The 22,264-nt window shown below is 34.4% G+C and overlaps 1 protein-coding gene across 1 annotated transcript in view; it reads left to right on the forward strand.

Annotated features, from left to right (window-relative positions):
• The first annotated feature begins 12,103 nt into the window (after positions 1–12,103).
• The window catches only part of LOC106459722, a 59,404-nt gene continuing 49,243 nt past the window's right edge, over positions 12,104–22,264 (forward strand). Inside the window, exon 1 of the mRNA XM_022386250.1 lies at positions 12,104–12,656. Within this exon, the coding sequence (XP_022241958.1) occupies positions 12,243–12,656 (414 nt within the window). The 5' untranslated portion in view covers positions 12,104–12,242. The remainder of the gene's footprint in view (positions 12,657–22,264) is intronic.

The raw sequence follows: 22,264 nt of genomic DNA on the forward strand, positions 1-22,264 counted from the left end.
CGTGAATCCAGGAGCCATAAATAGTCTGGGCACCCTAACCATTAATGATTTATTAATAAATTAATTACAGGGTTCTAGTTAAAATTGTTTTATTAACCTACTGTATATTTCCATAAGTATAGTTTCCTTGTTACCAAAAAAATAACTGTAAAATATCTCTGCCTTAGATCAATCGCTGCAACATTTTTGTTAATTGATAATTTTTACAACGCATGATGCATATATATATATACATGTATATATAGTTTGTCTTTTGGCCGACAGATGACGCGGTACTGGTAGCTAATTCTCAAACGATTTCTTTGTTTCTTTGTAATTAAGCACAAAGCTACACAATGAGCTATCTGTGCTCTGCCCACCACGGGTATCGAAACCCGGATTCTAGCGTGGTAAGTCCGCAGACATACCGCTGTACCGCTGGGGGGCTTCTCAAACGAAACATTGACATTTTTGTAAGAAATATATAAACCAAGATACTTTGTATTTTCAGAATATAATAAATGAAAAAGAAATCCAGTAATTATGAAAATGGCATTTTCTTAATATGTGTTTTGCATAATGCTTAATAAGCTGATATAACCTATTCCCATTAATTGGTTATCAAAGCAAAGTAACTACCCACGAAGACATATTATAATTAAATATATATATATATACCTAGTAATGAGCATAGCTAATTAAATATAGTGTTAAAATATTACATAAAGTGATTATAATGCATTGTTGGGTATCCTCACTGATAATAATCTTTATGGCTTATTTATTATAAGGTTTAAGTGTTGTTTCATTTTTGCACGTATTTTACATAGATTCAGGTTAACTAAGTCTACTGTTTTTAATGTGTTTGTAACTGGACAAAGGTTAGATATAATTGTGATTGTATCCGTATAATTTAATTTGTATTTATCTGTTGACACCATAGTTCCAATGGTGAAGAACTGTGTTGAAACGTTTTGTACACTGTGCCTTTTTAATTGATGGATAATCGACTTGTTTATCCTGCTCTCGCCTTTATAGAAACATCACTAAGACATCATGCAGAGCGAGGAATAATGACTTTAAGAGCGATGTATAATATTTAAAATTACTTTCAGGTCTAAAGCTGCAAATGTAAATAATATGAGTTTTTATTTTCTTTGGATTATGCCCGAATTACTCGTCATTTGTTACAAAATATGATTGTGTTATTTTATTAGAACGTTTCTGTTTTGATAAACAATTAGAACTTCTGGTGAAGGATGGTATACACCTCATACGTAGTTATTTTATTATAAAACCACAAATGTATTTAAAATGTCCAAGTAAAATGATATGAAAGCATCTAAGTTCACATTAGGCAATAACATCTCTACCATGACCAAATAAGAATTGTATATTCAATTTTGTGTCAGATTTCATCAAGTACGGACCCAAATTTCGAATTATATCAGCTCTCACCAGTCAAACTAGCTCGATAATACAGATTTTGTGTCAGATTTCATCAGGTATGGACCCAAGTTTCGAATTATATCAGTTCTCACCAGTCAAACTAGCTCGATAATACAGATTTTGTGTCAGATTTCATCAAGTATGGACCCAAGATTCGAGTTATATCAGTTCTCACCAGTCAAACTAGCTCGATAATACAGATTTTGTGTCAGATTTCATCAAGTATGGACCCAAGTTTCGAGTTATATCAGTTCTCACCAGTCAAACTAGCTCGATAATACAGATTTTGTGTCAGATTTCATCAAGTACGGACCCAAGTTTCGAGTTATATCAGTTCTCACCAGTCAAACTAGCTCGATAATACAGATTTTGTGTCAGATTTCATCAAGTACGGACCCAAATTTCGAATTATATCAGTTCTCACCAGTCGAACTATATCGATAATACAGATTACCAATACCATAACCAAGTAAGAATAGCAGTTTCGAGTTATGTCAGCTCTCATCAGTCAAACTAGGTCGATAATACAGATTACCCATACCATAGCCAAGTAAGAACAGCAATGTATCTTCAGCGTTGTAGAAAGCTATGTTTGTTGCAGGTACTTCTAGCTTTTGTTTAGATAAGATGAAATTGTCGCTAAAATAATGTGATACACTATTTGACGGTCAATTTAGAGAAACTTTTTCCGTAGTTTCTTTAATTGAAGTGAAGGTGAAAAATAATCATGTTTCAGTGGCTTTTATCAATATTAGAAGATTACGTTCTAACAGACCTATTTTATTTTTTGAAACAGGAATTAAATGTATGTGTATTTCACATACTGAATACCCAGTATAGCAAAATACATTCATTATAGTACATTCTAAAGAATAAGTAGTATAAACTGGTTATTATTAACTAATAATGAATACTGTTACGTAAATTTCATTATCAGAAGTGTATAGTTCTTGCTATTTCAGGTAGTAACTAATCATAAGTAAAAAAAAGATTTAAGCGTTGCACATATTCACCGCAGTAAAAAATAATATTATTGTACATACTAAAAAATCAGTAATGAAAACTACCAATTTTGTCCATTCGGGCTAATCCGTTGTGAAATTTGATCATTTTTACATTAACCGAATAAGCATTTGTGAAAACTATTGCGCTTACTAAGTAGTAACTAATTAAAACTGCCTAGGATAACATGTATTAGACAATTGTAAAAGACTGATTACCATTTTAGTAATGACTAATCAGATGTAAGAAGTGTGACATTTAACTCATACCTAATATCGCTAGTGAAAACTGATCAAAATATCCCATTTTTACTTATCAGTTGTCGCTATTACAGACACTGATTAGTCAATAGTGAAAACTGATCAATATATCCCAATTTTTACTTATCAATTGCCGCTATTACAGACACTGATTAGTAAATAGTGACAACTGATCAAATATCCCATTTTTACTTATCAATTGTCGCTATTACAGACACTGATTAATCAATAGTGAAAACTGATCCAAATATCCCATTTTTACTTATCAATTGTCGCTATTACAGACATTGATTAGTCAATAGTGAAAACTGATCAAAATATTCCATTTTTACTTATCAATTGTCGCTATTACAGACACTGATTAGTCAATAGTGAAAACTGATCAAAATATCCCATTTTTACTCATCAATTGTCGCTATTACAGACATTGATTAGTCAATAGTGAAAACTGATCAATATATCCCATTTTTACTCATCAATTGTCGCTATTACAGACACTGATTAATCAATAGTGAAAACTGATCAAAATATTCCATTTTTACTTATCAATTGTCGCTATTACAGACACTGATTAGTCAATAGTGAAAACTGATCAAAATATCCCATTTTGACGTATCAGTTGTCGCTATTAAAGACACTGATTAGTCAATAGTAACAACTCATCTCTGTTCCGTTTTCTACCTTCTTATTTTAATATAGCAGTATTCAAAATTTGTCAGTTATTCTGGTATGTGCTGTTTTCGTATATCACGTGATGAAAAAAAAGTCGTTAAATTGATTTCGTTTTAGCCACTTTTGTTTTTTGTCATTATCTTGAAAGTTACACTTAGTCTGTCCGTGGAAGGTATCGCCATAATACTGTCTGTTCTGAAAGGATTTAGGCAGCAGTCTTCTTAAATAGAAGGTCATGTGGTTTCTCGAGGCTACAATCTCCATTAAGTTTGAATGAGATGGGTCAGTCGCGTGAAGCGCTAATCGTTCTGGATAAGTCTGATGTTACCTTTAAAGGAGGTAACGATAGGTTTAAACAGTCTGGTAGGTGACCTCGGCCAAGTGAATCTGGTAGAAGTTATCTTTGAGCTAGTAAAAGCGATTGCCCACCGTCAAACTAGCAAATACCTACACTGTATTTGGGTTAATAGTAAAGATTGTTAATTCGTGTCTTACATCGTGTCCAATCTCTTTATTTCGTGCTCCCAAACTCAGGTATTCAGGGAATTCAGAACTACTGCCTGATAAATAGCTTGACGAATTTCTAGTTATTCAGATGGCCTATCCCATCTTTCTAAGGGAAGTCAGTTTCGACTGAAAAGACCTTACGTTGTTTGAGCGGCGGGGAAACTCTGATAGCTATTGCACACTTCAAATAATTAGTAGAGAATCTGATCGTAATTGCGTATAGTTAATATTTATATTGTGAAATAATGCTTTTATTCGATACATCTAATAACTAGTAGAGACAAAAAAAATTATCGTGACGACAAGTATGGAATGATCAGTAGTTTAAACTGATTAATAATTTTAAAGACAGTAACACAGATATTGTTATCTCCTTCAGCTTACATAAGAATATAAAAAGTGAAATATCCATCTCTCCTAGTTTTAATTTAGAAAATTTCTATTTGTTTGGTTATGGGTGGCATAACATCATCTTAGTTAAACCTACTTAGCGTATCTTTATATGTGTGAAGAAAGTTAAATATTCCAACATTTCTTGTACAGTAAGGAGTTTGTTTTCACAAGCTTCGTCTGCAATGGGCCAGGCATAGCCAAGTGGTTAGGGCACCCGACTCGCAATCCCTGTCCCAACAAACATGCTCGCCTGTCAATTCCACAATTCGTTGGTAAAAGAGTAGCCCAAGAGTTTGGTGGTGGGTGGTGATGACTAGCTTCCTTTCCTCTAGTCTTTCACTGCTGAATTAGGGACAGCTAGCCCTCGTGTTGTTTTGCGCGAAATTCATAACAAACAAACATATCGTCTGCATTGCTGAGATAAAATATTATACTATAATGAACAGTTAATTACACTAAACTATATTCCAATGATCTCAGCAGACACAAGTCCAATGAACATGATACTAGGAAGTCACAAAAACCAACAAATGTTTAACACGTATATTCTTGACAAATTCGTTATATTAACTAACAAGTAAGTGGAACTATGTGCCAAACATTTGTCTCTTCTTATGTTATTTTTTGTTTCTTTATCTTATTTGATTATTTGCTATTATTTATCTAAAAAGAACGCTGGTGTTGAAATGTTTTATTTATTAATGGTCGTTCTTGACAGTATATTCTACGAAACAACAACTATTACAGCTTACCCATAGCTCTAGAAAATCAAATATCTATATTTTGATAAGTAATAACAACAACAACAAAAAAGAAATGGCTTAGTAGTTTACGTGTAGTTTCTTTTATGTCCTTAACAATAGTGGTAAGGTCGTTTTTAAATATTCTATAATTTTTTTGTTCTCAGAATAAACATCTTAAGCGTATTTTTAAAGTCTCGTCTCGTATGAGAAACTGCACGTGAACATTTGTAAGTTGAAAAACTGGTGTTATCGTATTTGTTCAGACACACGTGAAATCCTGTATTGGCACAACGTTAACCCCTAAATGTGGAATACAAAAGATTGAATTTAATTGGAACACTCAAGAATATTTTTAGTCGATACTGAACGTGATCTATGAAAATTCGTTCAATTTTTGTAATGCTATACACATATTGAAAAAATTTTATAGATCACGTTGATTTTTTGGTTTAAAATGCTCTTTATAAAAAGTCACCTAAAACATTGCATTTTATATTATGATACCAATGACAAAGAAAGTAATGCAAGAACATTAGTGTGCTACAGTAGCTGAAACTATGACGTTGCAAGATATATGTTTCAAAGCGTTGACGCTATTCCATTTCATTAATAGGATTATCAAAGATAACATTTCGTTGGCTTAACATGGGTGAAGGGATGGGGATAAAGGAGTTCATGTGCATCATTTGCAGGCACTAAGGCAATAGCAAGAGGCAGGGAATAGAACCCCTTTGGGATACACCCAAGAACCTTTGAAGTTTCATGGTGATCAGAAGTTGGGTAGATGAAATTTTTGTCACGTACAAACAAGATGCACAAACACTAGCGGTTTTTTTTTAGAATAGATTTTGTGGAAACTTAATTATAAAAAAAATCCAAGTTACCATACCCTTTAAATTAACATAGGTTAAAGCTTTGTGAAAAGTGGGTAAAAAACTACTTAACAGCAAAAATGGTTATTAACTAACGTTGTTCGTTATGCCTTATTCAGAAAAACAATGAAATTCATTATTTTGTTAAAACATTGGTCAAAAGATGCACCATTTAGAATGTATTCAGTTCGAGTTTAATTTGTCCATAGGGATTGATTTATACACATAAAAAAGTAGACACAGTTATTTACTCCAATCATTCACGTTGCCTGTGTATAATATAGTTTCAGTCAGTGTTCCATTACGGATTATAATATGAAATCCGTATTTGAATAATTAAGAGGATTTTAGAAAACGACATTTGCAGTCCATTGTGATTTTTGTTTCTATCATTAGTTCTACAAGTTGTATGTCGAAATCTGTTAAACTTTAACGTTCATTCTGGTTCATACGCAAAGTTTGTTTGTTTGTTTTAGTGTAACCTCTGTCCACCGCGGAGAATCGAATTCGTCGGATTTTTGGCGTTGTAAGTCCGTAAACTTATCGCTGACCTACCGTGGGAGAATTAAATAAATATCGTAATGATTGTAAATTTGAAAAAACATTGGATATATGTATATAAATAAACACATAGAAAATGATAACTTTGTACTTTCGTTCCAACTAAGATCACTACTAAATTTAATTATTAGGACGATGTTTCAGGTCCCGTGCTTCCATTGAAACTGTTAACACTTCGTCAATCGTGCTCAGTCTGATGGCCATGATCATGCCCTATTGCCCGACACCGTAATCAATTACAACAAACTTCTGCGAGGGATAACGAGGTCATTCTTAGATCACACGCCTTGATAAACTTTCCACAGGCCATTCATTCTATTTGGATGTCGGCTTTTTAGACCACATTTATGAGAGTTGCACTGAGAATCCGATTGACAGTTTCTTCGTTCTTCATTTGAGCTTTAGGTGTCGGTAAAAGCTACTGAGCTTTCATAAACTTCAAATATTTGTTTATTACCTTGATAACAATACAAGGATATACGTTTAGCTTCATTGCAATAGCCTTTTTTTCTGGGGTCGGAAGGTTCTTTTTCTTAACCATAAAGGACAAAGGATTGGCTTGCGATTATGGTTTTGGAGCCCATTACTTTCAAAAACGCTCTAATGTGCGAGACTTTCCGCTTCCACGGAGATCACTATAGGTTTCCTGCTTCAAAATGTCGTTTTCTTTCGTTCTACATCGTTTAATTAATAATATCACATTGTGGATATCCCTTTTCAAATAGACTTTTATATTCCTCTAGCCGCAAAGGCTAATATGGCGCCTTTACCTAGAATGGTCTGGAATTCATCTTGAGCCAAAATATAGAAGCTAGACATTTCTCTTGTGGCACCATGACTCGTACCATATACAAATCTTTCAAATGATAAGCGATTAACTTTCTGTGTATACTAAGGAATTGAACAAACAATTGAGATGGAAAAATATTTAATTAGTCGTGTTTTATTCAGATTTTTCATGTTTGCAGCAAGTTTACCCTTTGTCTTTAGTCTGTATACAAATTTTACAGTTTTGATAATTGTTTTGCATAACGATTGCTTATATCAATTCGTTAATCAAACCATTTGAGAAGTCATTACTCTTTAGACTTTAAAATATTTCGTGTAAACCATTTGAGAAGTCATTACTCTTTAGACTTTAAAATATTTCGTGTTCTTTTAAGGCAGCCTTTTGTTCACTATACTGAACTTGGTTTAAACGACAAAATCTTGTTTTATAACAAAAAGATCAGATATTTTTGTAGTAAGTCTGGTTATCGCAGATAACGTTTACGTGTGTAAAAACAATCTTAGAATAGTTCACATTAATAACATCCTTGTAAACGGCTCTTACAAAAATCAATTTGGGACACTATATACAAAATAATTGGAGGAATTATAAATGTTTTAAATAAAATATATCCCTTATTTCAGTGTCATGAGTACGAAATAGAAAATTCGATCCAGAGAATTCTTTTTATTGGAGCTATTTGAAACTTTATATATATGTTCATAGAAAGAACTTAGGCGGGGAGTGAAAACGGTGAAATTGAAATGATTCATTCTTCTGATCTATAAAATGTTTTAGTTCACTGTGATGACAGTTATTTTGTCTGAATATTACCTATTCATGCACTTTGAGAGTTTCTCATCTAAGCTTATCAATTACTGTATTCGTATTTTGCTTGTTCTTTAAAGTAAGAAAAAGAAAACGGACAAAATTAGATATTTTATTCTTTGATAGATTGTTTAATTTGTAAAGCATTGGTTAATTTGTAAAGAGTGAATCAGAAAGAAATGTAAGTATATAGTTAGTTAGCTCCAGATGTATGTACGTGTTATCATCATCTTTTTTTCTTTTTTTTACTTTTCGCTTTCATATCTGAATACTGTGAATGGGTTATCTTTTCAATCATCGTCAGTGAGGTGAAGTAATTACTTTTTTTCCTTAGGGTATGAAGATGAGATCGTGTGTTCATTTATGTTATGCTAGAAAAAAGTCATTTTTATGGTACAATGTTCACGAATAAATGCACTAAATGCGTAATATTACGTTAGCCTATGGAAATTAGAATCATCCCACGCTATAGAGTTAACCAAGTTTCATGCATTCTGTATGAAAGCGTTGCACTTTTTTTTATATGTATATAAAAGTCATTGTAATTTCTCCGCGGGATAATACAGTTCGTGTATTCAGTCACGTGGTGTGCGGAGCAAATAAGCATCGGATGGTATATTGTTATATGTATATTATATTGTTTTCTTGTATAATAAATAAATTACACGCTTGCGTGTTATTATCTCACAGTGTCTAAATTTTTGTATAAAATAGTGGTGTATTTTAGTAATTTCCCAGAAGCTTCTTTAAATTATGTAGAATTCATAATATTTTTATATCACATCTTTAACCATGACAACAAATTAGCATTCGATTTTGTCAATTGATAGAGATTTTTTTGTCACACTATAAAGCTTAAAGAGCTTGGCTATATTCTTTCAAACTTGTTCGTGATGTTCATGTAGGAAATTAAGCATCGCTAATTTGGTTTAAAAAATACTGATTCGTTTTACCGTTTCGTCATTTGTTCGTGTTTTAAGCAGTTGTAGTGATATATATATATATAGACACATATAAAAATAATTATCACAGATATGTAGTTGTGATATATGAATGTAGCATTAGCTTTATAAGTGACGGTTTTAGTACTAATTTTTCTCACCTATGTTTCTTTTTTTAGTTTATTTCATTTTTGTTATTTTACACGATTTACATTGGTGATGATTTTCAGACAAGAATGATAACAAAATATTTGTATTTCCTACTGGATAGATAAAAAAGGCATACTTGTACCTACCAGTGTAATGGTACGTGACAAATCCTGGCAAAATATATTACATCTGGATAAAGGAATATTGAGATATCGTATACATATAAATAGATACTTGTATAACTGAAGCTATACCAAACAAAAATTACATATAAAGACTTAGCGATGCACTTCCACTTGGAGATAATAAATCTTGGTTGCAGCAATGCACCGTGATAACAAAATAGGATAGTAGAACTTCCCCAAAAGATTAAGGGATCCGATCAAAGTGTTTCTCTTATTTCCCAATGATGATGGTAAGGCAGGCATCTGTAGGGGTACAGTTTAGTTTTGAGTAGAACAATTTAAATTTGTGAGCTAAATGAGTAGACTTGACAGAAGTAAATAGGCTAGAGTAGGGTTGGTCTGCTTATTCAAAGAAGATTGCTGAATGGAGTAATCAATAAGGATGAAATGTTTTAAATCTTGAAGCTTATATTTGAGGTGTGTTATTCTTTGTCTTGGAAATTAAGTTTGTTTTAGGATTTTCAAACGTTTTAATTATAAAAGGTTGTTTGATTTATATTTTACAGCATTCCGTGCGAATCACAGTATATTCAACAACCACGAGACCAGTTGATGTCAACCAAACCATTCAATCTTTTGACTACATCTTCTCAACCACAGCCACAAAGAGGTCATCGCCTTTCCACTTCTGAATCGTTGAATGCAGCTTCAACTCGAATGGTTTATCCTTTGCCACCAAGTAGCCAAACCACTGTTACTTTTTTTCTTGATTTAGGGAGTGTTGATCTTTCCAATATTCCACAACCAGAAAGACCTTTATGTTGTAATTTTACCCATAATATTGAAGACAACAACATGGTTACACGCAGGTTGAATACAAAGTCTGTGTGTGAAGAATTTGAATCGAAAAATGGTACCAATTTTTCACCTGTTGTTCAGGAGAGATCCGGATGTGAAAAAAAGGAGGGAGAAGATGAACCTGAAGATACTACTAAAGTGTCAGAAATTCATCCACTTGAAGATTTTCATGAATCTTTAGATACTACTAATAAAAAGGAGTTCAGTAATCATCCCAACAGTTTTACCAGTACAGTAATAACTTTTTCACCAAATGTAGCTAGTGTTTGGCAAAGTCAGAGAACAGAATCAAACGGTGATGAAAGCATTATGCAAACATTTGAAAGCGCGACAAAAGAAAAAAAAGAATTTGTGGAGATTGTACCTCACCAATCAACTTTACCACGAAAAGAAATTACAACTGCTTCCCTAAAATCAGATGTTAAATATGTAACCCATAGCATCGTACACGAAAAATGCCCTTCTTGGCCAGCAGCAACATGGGTAGGTTCTAAAATAGCTCAACCGGTGTCAGCAGCCAACTATAGATCCCACTCTTGGACTGACCAACCAGATTATCCTAAAGCTCGGATCGGCTATTCTCAACCCAAAAAACCCTTCATAGTATCGAATAACCATCCTACACCAGTCTTAGAAAGAAGTATACAAGGTTCGAACAAAAAGAATGTGATAGGCTTAGGATACGAGCCCACACCCCCTCCTCCATCTGTGCAGCAGACGTTGAATCCGTATAGTTCTGAAAGAGTACAAACGTCTCAGGTTGACAAAAGTCCAGCATATATTTCAAAGTTAAAGGAAAGTAATATCATCCAAACTTTGCCCGAATATGGCAAACCAGAGTACATATTACAAGATCCCAACATAGAGGCAAACTGGAAAAAGTACCACGAGTTTTTGAAATATTCCGGTGATTACCCACCATCCCAATCTTCAGCTTACGGCAGTCTTTCGTCGTGGGACGGATCACCTTCAGAACGTGGAATGAGCTTATTAAAACAGGAACGTTCTGAAAATGTAACTTCGTTTTTAACTAAATCGCGCCTTGAATGTTGTGATTCTTCGTGGATTGCGAAAAGAAAACATAAAATTATTGAAGTGTCAAATAAAACTAACACTTTTATGGACAGCATTCAAAATTATGTCAATCAAGAAAAGTGCCATAGTTCTTACAGCGACTTAAGTTCCTTGAGTATGCAGATATCCAAGCGGTCTTCACTATTTGATAGCGGTTTATCGACATTACCGGACAGTGGACGTTTTTCTCCACAGTCTTCTTGTGGAAGTAATTTCACAAATACATCTCTCGAAAATGGATTTAAAGCTTGTTTAGTAGCAGAAAACTGGATGAATCGAGAAAACATTGCTCACAGTTCCAGGATTCAACCACCAGTCCGCCATGATTCTCAGAGTGTTGTATACTATACTCCGGATACGAAACAAATCTATGATAGAATCACCAAAAATCTACAAATCTCTCAAAAGGAAAAGACTAAGGACCACAAAAATTCTCTAAACGCTAATGACCTTGACCAACAACACTACTTCAAACAAAGAGCGAACAATTACACGAATAGTAAAACACAACAGTTAACTAACCCAAACACTTCTCTTTCTGGAGACATTATTCTTAATAAACAACCCTATGATTTTTGTAAAGGGGTTAAGGTTCCGAAAGAACCACCCAGTGGTCCTGGTAATGATAAAAATGAAAAATCTAAGATATGTCATCAAACCATAGTATCGCCACTAAATGAAAGTAAAAAGGCAATGAAAAGTGAATTTGTTAAAAGAAATATTGTTGCACCAAATACTTTCGTAAAGACAGAGAATCAGAGAGATTTGATTTCAAATGATCAAACACTGGCTTCTAACACTCTTGGGATCCGAATGTCTTACTTAGATCCGGATAAAACACGCCAAATGTCAGATCTTGAACTGAAAGCGGTCCAGAAACAAGCTGTTTTGTCATTCTATCAACGACAAAAATCTTTATTTTCTACAAAGCTGAAAACAACGCAACAGGAGCTACCATTTTCAAACCTTCCCAACAAAAACACACTTAATGCTAATGATAAGCAATTGCAATTGATCGGTACCAGCGTTTCTCCAAACTCATTGCAAGCTTTTGAAACAATGTCGACTAATGTGCTGAGTCCGTTTAGTGAGGCTTTTGATAATAATACATCAAAATCAGCCCAAAGACAACTTTTGCAAAATGGAAACAAAATTTCATCTCACGAGAAAGGGAAGTCAGTGCATGATAACGCTCATGAAAATTCTATGGCCCAGCAAAATTGCTACTCTGTGCCAAATGTGTTAGGACTTTCTTCCGGTACTTGCCCTATAAATTCAAAGCCACCGACACACACAAACCTTAATTCGGTGTGTCATTTGAAAATGCATTATGAGCCCGTGAACTGTAAAGCTGTTGAAATATCATCCATGGTTCAGGAAAATCCAAACATGGCCGAAACTACCGTAGCAGACGAGAAAAATGAAGCGAGAAACGAACGTTCTGAGATCAATAAGACATCTTTCTTGGCATTAGTAAGTCCCAAACTAAATTTATGATTTCGCAGTATAGACATCTAGTTCTATAAAACTAAGGAACAAATATAACATAATTTCTGCTGTTAATGAATGAAATGCTACACTGTTTATTTTAATAACCTAGGTGCAAAAAAATATATATGTGGGTATTTTACGCCCTTAGTAACATAGAAATGGATTCATTATTTATAGGAAAAACGGTTCGTTATATTTGCAGTTTGTGTACATTGAAACAATGCTTTTATGCTCACTATTCCAAAGTAGCAATGGTAGTTGACATCTTATTATTTTCTCTCTTGTTTTATATATCGAACGTATACACCTTAGAAAGGAGTTAATATGGATTATTTTACTTTTTTGTCCCCCTGTGGAACACCACTAAGTCTTTGTATTTACAACGCTAGCATCAGGGGTTCGATTCTCCTCGGTGGACACAGCAGATAGCCCGATTTGGCTTTGCTATGAAAAAACATACATACACTTTTTTCTCGCCTAAAGCAAAGTGAGCTTTTAATACTTCGAAAATCGAGGTATAAACATTTAGAATTTTCACAAATTTGTCTTGTTTGTTTGCAGTTAAGCACAGAGCTACATTATGGGCTATCTGTGATGTGCCCACCACGGGTATCGAACCCAGTGTTTAGCGTTATAAGCCTTCAGACTTACTGCTGAGCCGCTGAGGGACAAATTTTTAATCATAACAATAAATGTATTCTTTGACAATTGTGTCTTGTTTCTTCATTATTTCTTGTCTTGTTTCTCCATTATTTCCTGTTTTGTTTCTCCATTATTTCCAGTTTTGTTTCTCTATTATTTCCTGACATTTGTTTGTGTGTTCCCAATACCTTTAAATAATTGAATTTCATAAAGTCAAACCTAATAGAGTCGCAGCTTATAAAACACATTATCACACTTCAAATATAGTATTTAATAGTTCTCTTTAATGTTTTATTAGTATTATTTATACTTCAGCTTAGACTCTGTAAAAGTATTATTGAAAACACATGAAGGAATTTTAATTTTATCATGATGAAATTGTGAGATTTTAAAAACTTAAGTCCCAAACTCTTGGTTGCTTTCGTTTTTTTTTTGTTTCATATTTTCGAAAAACATTAAAATTTTATCATCGTGGTTCTTATCTATATTATTATAAAACCTTCTTCGGAGGTATCAGCATTTACAAAATTGCGACTTTTTGGTGTTTTTAGTGTATTTTAATGTACACTGTTTTAATTTCTTAAATACTTCATTTCCGAATTTCCAAAAATAATGGAAATATATAAATTTGGAGTTTCTTACGAAGTATTGGTAGCTAGTCTATAATATTGTTATTATGAATACTGTTATACTTGCGGAGCTGAATATGTTGAAATTAAAAACCATGAATCTAACCTTTTAAGAGTAGTTGCAAATAAAAGGAGTCTTAATTAAGGAGTAAATGATATTTTTTAAGTCTTCTGTCACTTTTCGTGCTACGGTCATTAACCATGATATAGCGATTGTAATTAAGATTTGTAATTAAATGACGATAGAAAAAATGAGCAGTAAGGATGCGTATACATTTCAGGCTTACTGACGTTAATGATCTCTCCTAGATGTATTCATTGCAAATGGATTTTTTTGGGGGTGATAAAAGAACGAATTAGAAAATGAGCGGATTTAGTCTGCCAATGAAGGTGACTATGTCGTAACCAGTACTCGACTGCTTGCACATCAATTAATTCATTTCTAGAGTGTTCCCCTCTGTCGTTTAGCTGGTATGAATGTACACGGTTTTACTTTATTGAAGAATTGATCATGTTAATTTTCCCCAACCTACTCATTTTATATTTTCCTCTCTACATATATCCAACGAGAGTAAGCAGCATATATCTTAAATAATGGCTTTTTGTTATTACATAGCACTATTTCTGTTTATTTGAGGCCGGGCGTGGCCTAGTATTAGATAGTCTGGCTGTAAATCATAGAGTTCAGGGTTCGATAACACATGTCACTAACACTCTACACACTTTCAGCTGTTGGTGTGTTATAAAAGTGACAGTCGGTCCTGTCATTTGATTCATGTAGCCAGATGAGCTCTTGTGGCGACTAGTACTACTCACTGCGTCCTCTCTAGTCAACTTAGGGAATGAATTATTGTGTTTTCTGACATGGTAATTTTTATTTTGTGTGTATAAAGCTCCATTCAGAAGGAGAATACTGTTGTACTGGTTTATATTGCTTAGAAAGTTCGTTTTGGATTATTTAGTAAAAAGAAAAATGCGGAGATCAGTACAGTTAATGATAATGAAAGCGTTTTATTTCTTGAACTACAAATTCTACAACATCAAACTGTATGTGCTCCACGTAACAAACTACAGGCCTATCTTAATAAATAACGCTAAAGGTCACTTACCTACTAATTTTCTTGCACGCATGGTTCTTTTCGTATCTTTAATGCTTCGTTTAAAACACAAACTTAGAATTTACAATGATGAGCTTATTAACTGGCTGATCCAATAATCATTCAACAATCTCAACAACATACTCTCACGTTTTTATCATTTATTAATTTCAAATCATTTCCTAAACTTTGAAACGTCCAAGTTAAAAAACAGTCTACGACAATATCCTTTCTCTTTATATTTTTCTCAAAGTCCTCATTAACTCGAATAACAAATGCAAATTGGCTCTATGGATTAATTTTCAATGCAATCATTACTCTACTTCAAATCTAAGTTTAAGAATAATTTTTAAGTACAAAATAATAATCTATGTAATCTTTAGCCACTGAACTCATTAGCAAGATTAAAATTTCAATGCTTCATTACAATGAAAATTGAAGGCTTTCGACATATAGTTTTTATGAGAAGCACACATTTTTAATACGTTGATAATCTCTCGTGATTGACTTCGCTGTCTTGTTGTTTTTTTCATAAAGAATTGGATTGTTTTACTTTTCATTTATCACATGTGTGTGCGCGTCATATCAGAGACGACAGTCTAATCCGATCTGATTTGAGTTCCAAAGTCTCGAGAAAGTCTTAAAAAATGAAATTATACTTTGTAGTAGCGCTAGTTTTTATGTATAATAATATTTCAGTTATATACGATAAGAGTAAGAAATAACTATATTTTGACTTTCTGTGTTGTTTATTTTAATCTGGTATTATATTCTATCACTGAACCACGTGATAGACCACTGCCTTCCATGTCAGATCTACAATATTTGAATTACATAGAAAATAATGTAGTATTGTAGGCACTATTTCATTGATTACACAAGTTTTATTTATACAGAATATCGAGCAATATCTTATTTACGCATTATTTATTTTGGATACCCAGTTATCAGGTATGTCAAACTTTACCATATAATAATAATAATAAATTTTAATAAGTTTTCGTCTTTACTTCTCACTCTCCCCCGGGCGCTCGACTCGCAATCTGAGGGTCGCGGGTTCGAATCCCCATCCCGCCAAACATGCTCGCCCTTTCAGCCGTGGGGGCGTTATAATGTGACGGTCAATCGCACTACTCGTTGGTAAAAGAGTAGTACAAGAGTTGGCGGTGGGTGCTGATGGCTAGCTGCCTTCCCTCTAGTCTTACACCGCTAAATTAGGGACGGCTAGCGCTGATAGCCCTGGTGTAGCTTTGCGCAAAATTCAAAAACAAACAAACAAGTCCCCCCCCCCCTCCGTGGCTCAGCGGAAAGTCTGAAGGCTTATAACGTTTACAAATTGGTTCGCGGCAGACACAACACGTGTAGCTCATTGTGTAGCTTTGCGCTTCACAACAAACAAATACATTCTTCAAGATGAAGTAGTTTTTCACAGCAAATGTAAGTTTTCTAATCACCGGTACGTACCAACGTTAATTTTGTCCCCGGTGGGACAGTGGTAAGTTTACGGACTTACAACGCTAAAAGCCGGCTTTGATTTCCCGCAGTGGACATAGCAGACATCCCAATATGACTTTGCTCTAAGACAAACAAACAAGTGGTTTTTAACTTTTATTGTAATTGCTTAATTTGCTACATTAGCCGGAAAAGATACTCAGTTCTTGTTTTGTTAGTGTTTTATTAAATGTTAACCAGTAATATTTTGACTTGCGTTCATTCTCAGTATGTATGTTGAATAAAATATAGTTTTAATTCCTACGAAAGATACACCCGGTTTCCAGGATTTTTTTTTAATGTCGTTTTATTTAATTGATACGTTTTTTTTTTCTAATTTAAAAGAGCGCGCAAATTTCGAAATGAAACAAAAATTTGGAACAGATGTGGCAAATTTCTAAAACGACTCTATACTGCTTGTTTATATTAAGCATGAAATATCCTCTTCGGGTGCCAGTACATTACACAAGACATACGTGTCCATACAGCGAGCAAAACTTTTCTTTACGTCAGTTCTGTTACAAACCTGGTGGACAAATTTCGAATTGCAATTTTTGTTGGTAAATAATTTTAAAAATTCAGTAACGATTTTGACACGCAATCCAACTATGTTTCATACATATGAATCAGCTATAAACACTGCCAAGCTGCAAAAAAAAGTTTCAGTTGAATATTTGTGACATATGTGTGCGGAGATGAGCGAAAACATGTCTACATTGATTAGCTTGCTTATTTTATCTCAAATAAAACATGCAAATTGGTGGCTTCGTCATCAGTCCTTGCCAAGTGAACGGGTATGGTTTCCATTAGAAACAGCATGGTTGTGCTTTACGTGGCATATATTGATGGTCAACGTTGTCAGTCAGAGAAACATATTTTAGAATTTGTTTGGACACGCTTGATGCTTAGTATACTGGTTACTAGATCGTGTATTTCGTAACTTGTAGGCACTTCAATGATCGTGTACTTCTTGCATTTCGATTTACAGATACGCTTTTCTGACTTTTTCGAAATACATATTCTGCGAAGATATATATATATATCCCTGTTTAGAAAATTCGGCACTTCTTAAGAATGGAAAAATACATTATTTTACACATTGTTTGAATATGTATATTTTTAATAATGATATAAACACTTTTATTTCTACTACTTGCGAGTGTAAACATCTTCTCTGAGTGTGTAGACCGTGAGGAACACGCTCTAATAAGTAATAAAAGATATATTTCCAAGCCGTTAACTGTCATTTTACAGTAAACACAAATTAACGAGAATTCTTCAGTTTTATAAACAAACAACACAAAATTGCTTTCGAAAAGCATGGATTGCTGGAGTGTAGAATAGTTTAGTTGATTCGAAGACTAAATACTAAAAGCTTTCTTTTTATTTGAAAGCGTATAAACAAATTCACCACCAGATTATTAAAAAATCATTTTAAATATTTTGTATCTCTTCCAAAAAGAATATAAGGCATATAAATATTTAACTTCTAACTTTTTGAACACAAAATTTAAACCTCATTTGCCGTAAGTTACTGAAGAATAATGATTCTTTACCGTTGAGATATTCAAGTAAAGTGATATCTAGCAGAAAAGCCAATACTTTCCACAAAAGGCAGGTTCGGGAATGTTAAGCGAAGAATAAATGGAACAATTACAGTAGGGGAAACAAGGAAACACAATTGTAGTTTTATACACTAAATTCTTTATTAACAAACGCGCTGCTCTGTTACCGAAATTTGCCAGGTTTGTTTTATGTCGTTGGCTGTTGGCGTCAAAGACAGAAGAACAACAGTGTAAACCAAATGGAAAATCAAGAAACAGAACTGTAGAAATACCCTGACGAAACAAAGTCTTCGAGCTCTGGGACCACTAGCTGCGTGACAGTCTAAGAATCATGACTCGGTGGTTAATAACAATAGTACAGCACACCTACCTCCCTGCAATCACAACTGACTGTATAAGTGCAACAGGTTACGTGCATATGTGCTGACAGAGGAGTGCCCATTCTAGATACAGGTCCTTCAGTTATTCTTCCCACAACTCCTGGAGTGTTAGTCGTGACATCATCCACTAGTGGAATTTCTTACTGTATGGCTTAGGTTTACCAAAATATTAATGGTTTCAACTCCCACCCGGTGTTCAGGATCAGAACATTCAATGAACGAACAGGGTCTCACTGTGCGGCGAGATAATCCGTCCTTATTTCTGTGTTGCAGGCTCAGGAAATACACTATGACGAAATCATATTCGTGCAATGTTGTTTCCAACGTACTATCGCCCTTTTCACAAGTACAGCGGCATATTTAACAAACAAGTCACCGATTTGCTTTTACAGCATTACATTCAGATTGCTTGCACAATCCTCAACCAATGATCTCAGATGTGTTGGTAGCCTTTTCTCGCATGTTGACATGGAGCAACAGATGTAAACCCATTGTCACTGATAGCCTCGGTTAGTTACACTTTGCTTACCATATCAATAATCATTTCAGTGTAAAGTTGGATAGTTGATTGTGCATAATTGCAAACAATACACCAGCACTTCATCCCTCATTGAATAGATAACCGCCCCAGCTAAGAAACAACTTACTTTATGCGTGCTCTATGATTGTATTCCATGGCACTGACACACTAAAACTTGTTCAAACCACGGAACACCATTTGCGTACACAGAGGTACTGTAAATCCCTCCACTACATACACTCTTGCAGTCACCAGTTGCACAGACAAAAATAACCAATAATTTCTACAGGATCTTCATTCTGAGGATGCAAATGCAGATCTGAGGTTAGAAAAACTTACCTTTTCATTCATGTTTAGTCTATCACTATTTACTAGAATGAAATCAGTAGCCACTGGTCAGAATGGTAATATCACTTGGAGGGCCTGATATACAACAAGATCAACCAGTGTTTTAGTCTCTCGTGCATGAACTAGGAAACTGATGTTTCAACCTTATGCCCTTGCAGGTGCATACCAAGCTACACCCAGTCCCAAGAGAGCTGGGCTACCCACCAAACTTTTTGGCACAAACTTTCTGCCATGACCCCAAGTTGGTGGCCAGACCTGATTCCTGTTATATCTTGCTTAGGTGGTTGAAGGAGTCCAGGGCTGGGCCATCCGAGCTCAGAATCAGCTCCTAAGTCTTGCTATTCTAAGTATTCACCTGCCTAAAACACTTTAGTCCTCTTTCACTGCACCTTTGAATATCTTGAGTGAAATCTGCTTTGCCTTACTCACAGAGACCTGTAGTTGTGACCAGAACCTCTTTTTTTGGGTTCTCGGCTGAGACATTACTGACCACGCAGATGTGGTATAGTATGCATACTCAGCGACTCCAACTCTCAGACGAGTAGTCAGCCTCGAATCCAGGACACTTATGAATTGCTCCTGGAAGTTCATTCATCAATTCTGCATGATTCCAAGGTATCCTTGCAAAAAATGGTCGCCCTAACAGTATATATATTCCAGTTGAGGCTCTCAAATTATATTTGATTCATAGCCTTCGCTAATTGGTACCCATTGCCATACCTGCGAGGGAAACAGTTCTGACTGACGGACTTCATCCATCACTAGCACCTCCAATTCTTTTCAATTGGTCTCATGTGGCCTTAGTCAGAGTTAGGGTTTGTTACTCTGTTAGTCCTGTTCAGACCATGCCATATGACCTCAGACACAATTCCACCTGGACGACCCTTGATCATCTTTGCTTCCCTTGCACTGAGATTGATTCTCAGTGGTTACGTCTGATCCGCCATTTTGGGTACAACTGGTTTTGAATGGTCTTCCGGAGTCTGCATCTACATTGAGATAGATGCCAAACAACTTTCTCGTACTGCCAGCACTGTAGAGTGACTAACTTTTCCTCTCAGTTGTGAGTACTTTTAATTGTAGAAAATGCTATTCCTTAAATTGGAAGCGTTTTTTTAAACACGATGACACAATAATTCAAGTTCGAATCCTGGTCACTGCACCAAAATTTTCTACTTCCTTTCTATTATGTGACACATTTAGTTAAAACCAATTTTTCAAAAGCGAATATGAAAAAGGTCTCCTATATAACGTGAGGTTAGACAAGTTATTTTGTAAAATAATACAGTGTTCTACCAAAAGTAACTGAATCTTTGCTAAGAAATAAAATATTGAGGTAGAAAACATATTTATTATTGCATACCACAGGTATTCATGTACATTGATATCAACCAAAAAAGCGAAAAGTTATTCTATACTACTTATGAAAGAGTGATATTCTTGACAATTTCAGTCATTACGTCGTTACTCACGAAAGTAGAATCAATAGTTTGTGATATTTTGTCATCCGAAAACAACTAAATAGTTTCATAAACATGACTATTTGTTGCTATAGCCATTTTTGAGTGGAATATAGATGACCTTCATTTCAAGACAAATGATAATTGGAAAAACAAGATGGTTTCTACGAGATTAGGCTAATTTTCTTTTCCACTATTTACCGCTATTTATTCAACTTTTTCTTATATTATCTTGTAATATTTGAATAGATTTTTTTTTGTCATTTCACGGGTTAGAGGGTTTAGAATTTCAAAATGCTTATTTACGTTTTATTTGTTACCTGGTTTTATCTGTGTAGATTTAAAATGTAAGGTCTGGTTAATCAGATTCTGAGAGTTATTGTACTCTAAAAGTACTAATATCATCTTTTATGTGTTTTTTTGTGGAAGTTTGTATGTCACGATACTTCTGGCAGAGCAAATTCTGTGTCCTGCAAAAAAAAAAAACGTGTTTTGATGTTGCTCCTTACTTTATGTTTGCATATGTGTGCGATTTGCCATGAAATAATTAAGCCAAATACTTCTAAAAATACATATCACCTGCTTATGCTTTTTGTAAAAAATGGTTGTAAGGTTTATAACGTCATTTAAAAGCGTATAACATGTTTGTTGTTCAGTTTCGGGATGTATTTTGTCTTGTCAACAGCAGTTTACGGTAACATGATTAACCTTGAATGGCTATTATATATAATTATGCTTGTGTACGTATATCAATTATCCCTTGTCTGTAATGATAGTACATTTACATTTACTTGATGTAACAATGGTTCATGTTCAGCTTGTAATGGAAGTTAGCTCAAGCTTGTTTAAAATGTAATTGCTTATATATATACTTTGTTATAGAGTTACGTATACAAAAAAACGAGCTATACACAATCTTAGGAAAGGCTATATATACGTTAGTAATAACCAATATAATTTATGCACTCTGTGTAGGGATGTTGAAGCGAAAAGGTATAGTTGTCAAAAATTAGAAATGAAAAAAATCATGAGAGCGCTAGCACTGGAGATGAAGCCCTGCTGAGAAGCCTGTTTGTTTCCAGCTATGATTGTTAGTTTAGAAATCTCTACAGCCTACGGTTATTAGACCAAACTCTACCAAATAACATGCTGTCGCTATGTTAAGAAGACCCACTTCAAGGTTTGGGAGTGCTTAGTACGGTTATTAGACCAAACTCTACCAAATAACATGCTGTCGCCTATGTTAAGAAGACCCACTTCAAGGTTTGGGAGTGCTTAGTACGGTTATTAGACCAAACTCTACCAAATAACATGCTGTCACTATGTTAAGAAGACCCACTTCAAGGTTTGGGAGTGCTTAGTACGGTTATTAGACCAAACTCTACCAAATAACATGCTGTCACTATGTTAAGAAGACCCACTTCAAGGTTTGGGAGTGCTTAGTACGGTTATTAGACC

This window comes from Limulus polyphemus, unplaced genomic scaffold (genome assembly GCF_000517525.1).
Source record: "Limulus polyphemus unplaced genomic scaffold, Limulus_polyphemus-2.1.2 Scaffold653, whole genome shotgun sequence".
Lineage (NCBI taxonomy): Eukaryota > Metazoa > Arthropoda > Merostomata > Xiphosura > Limulidae > Limulus > Limulus polyphemus.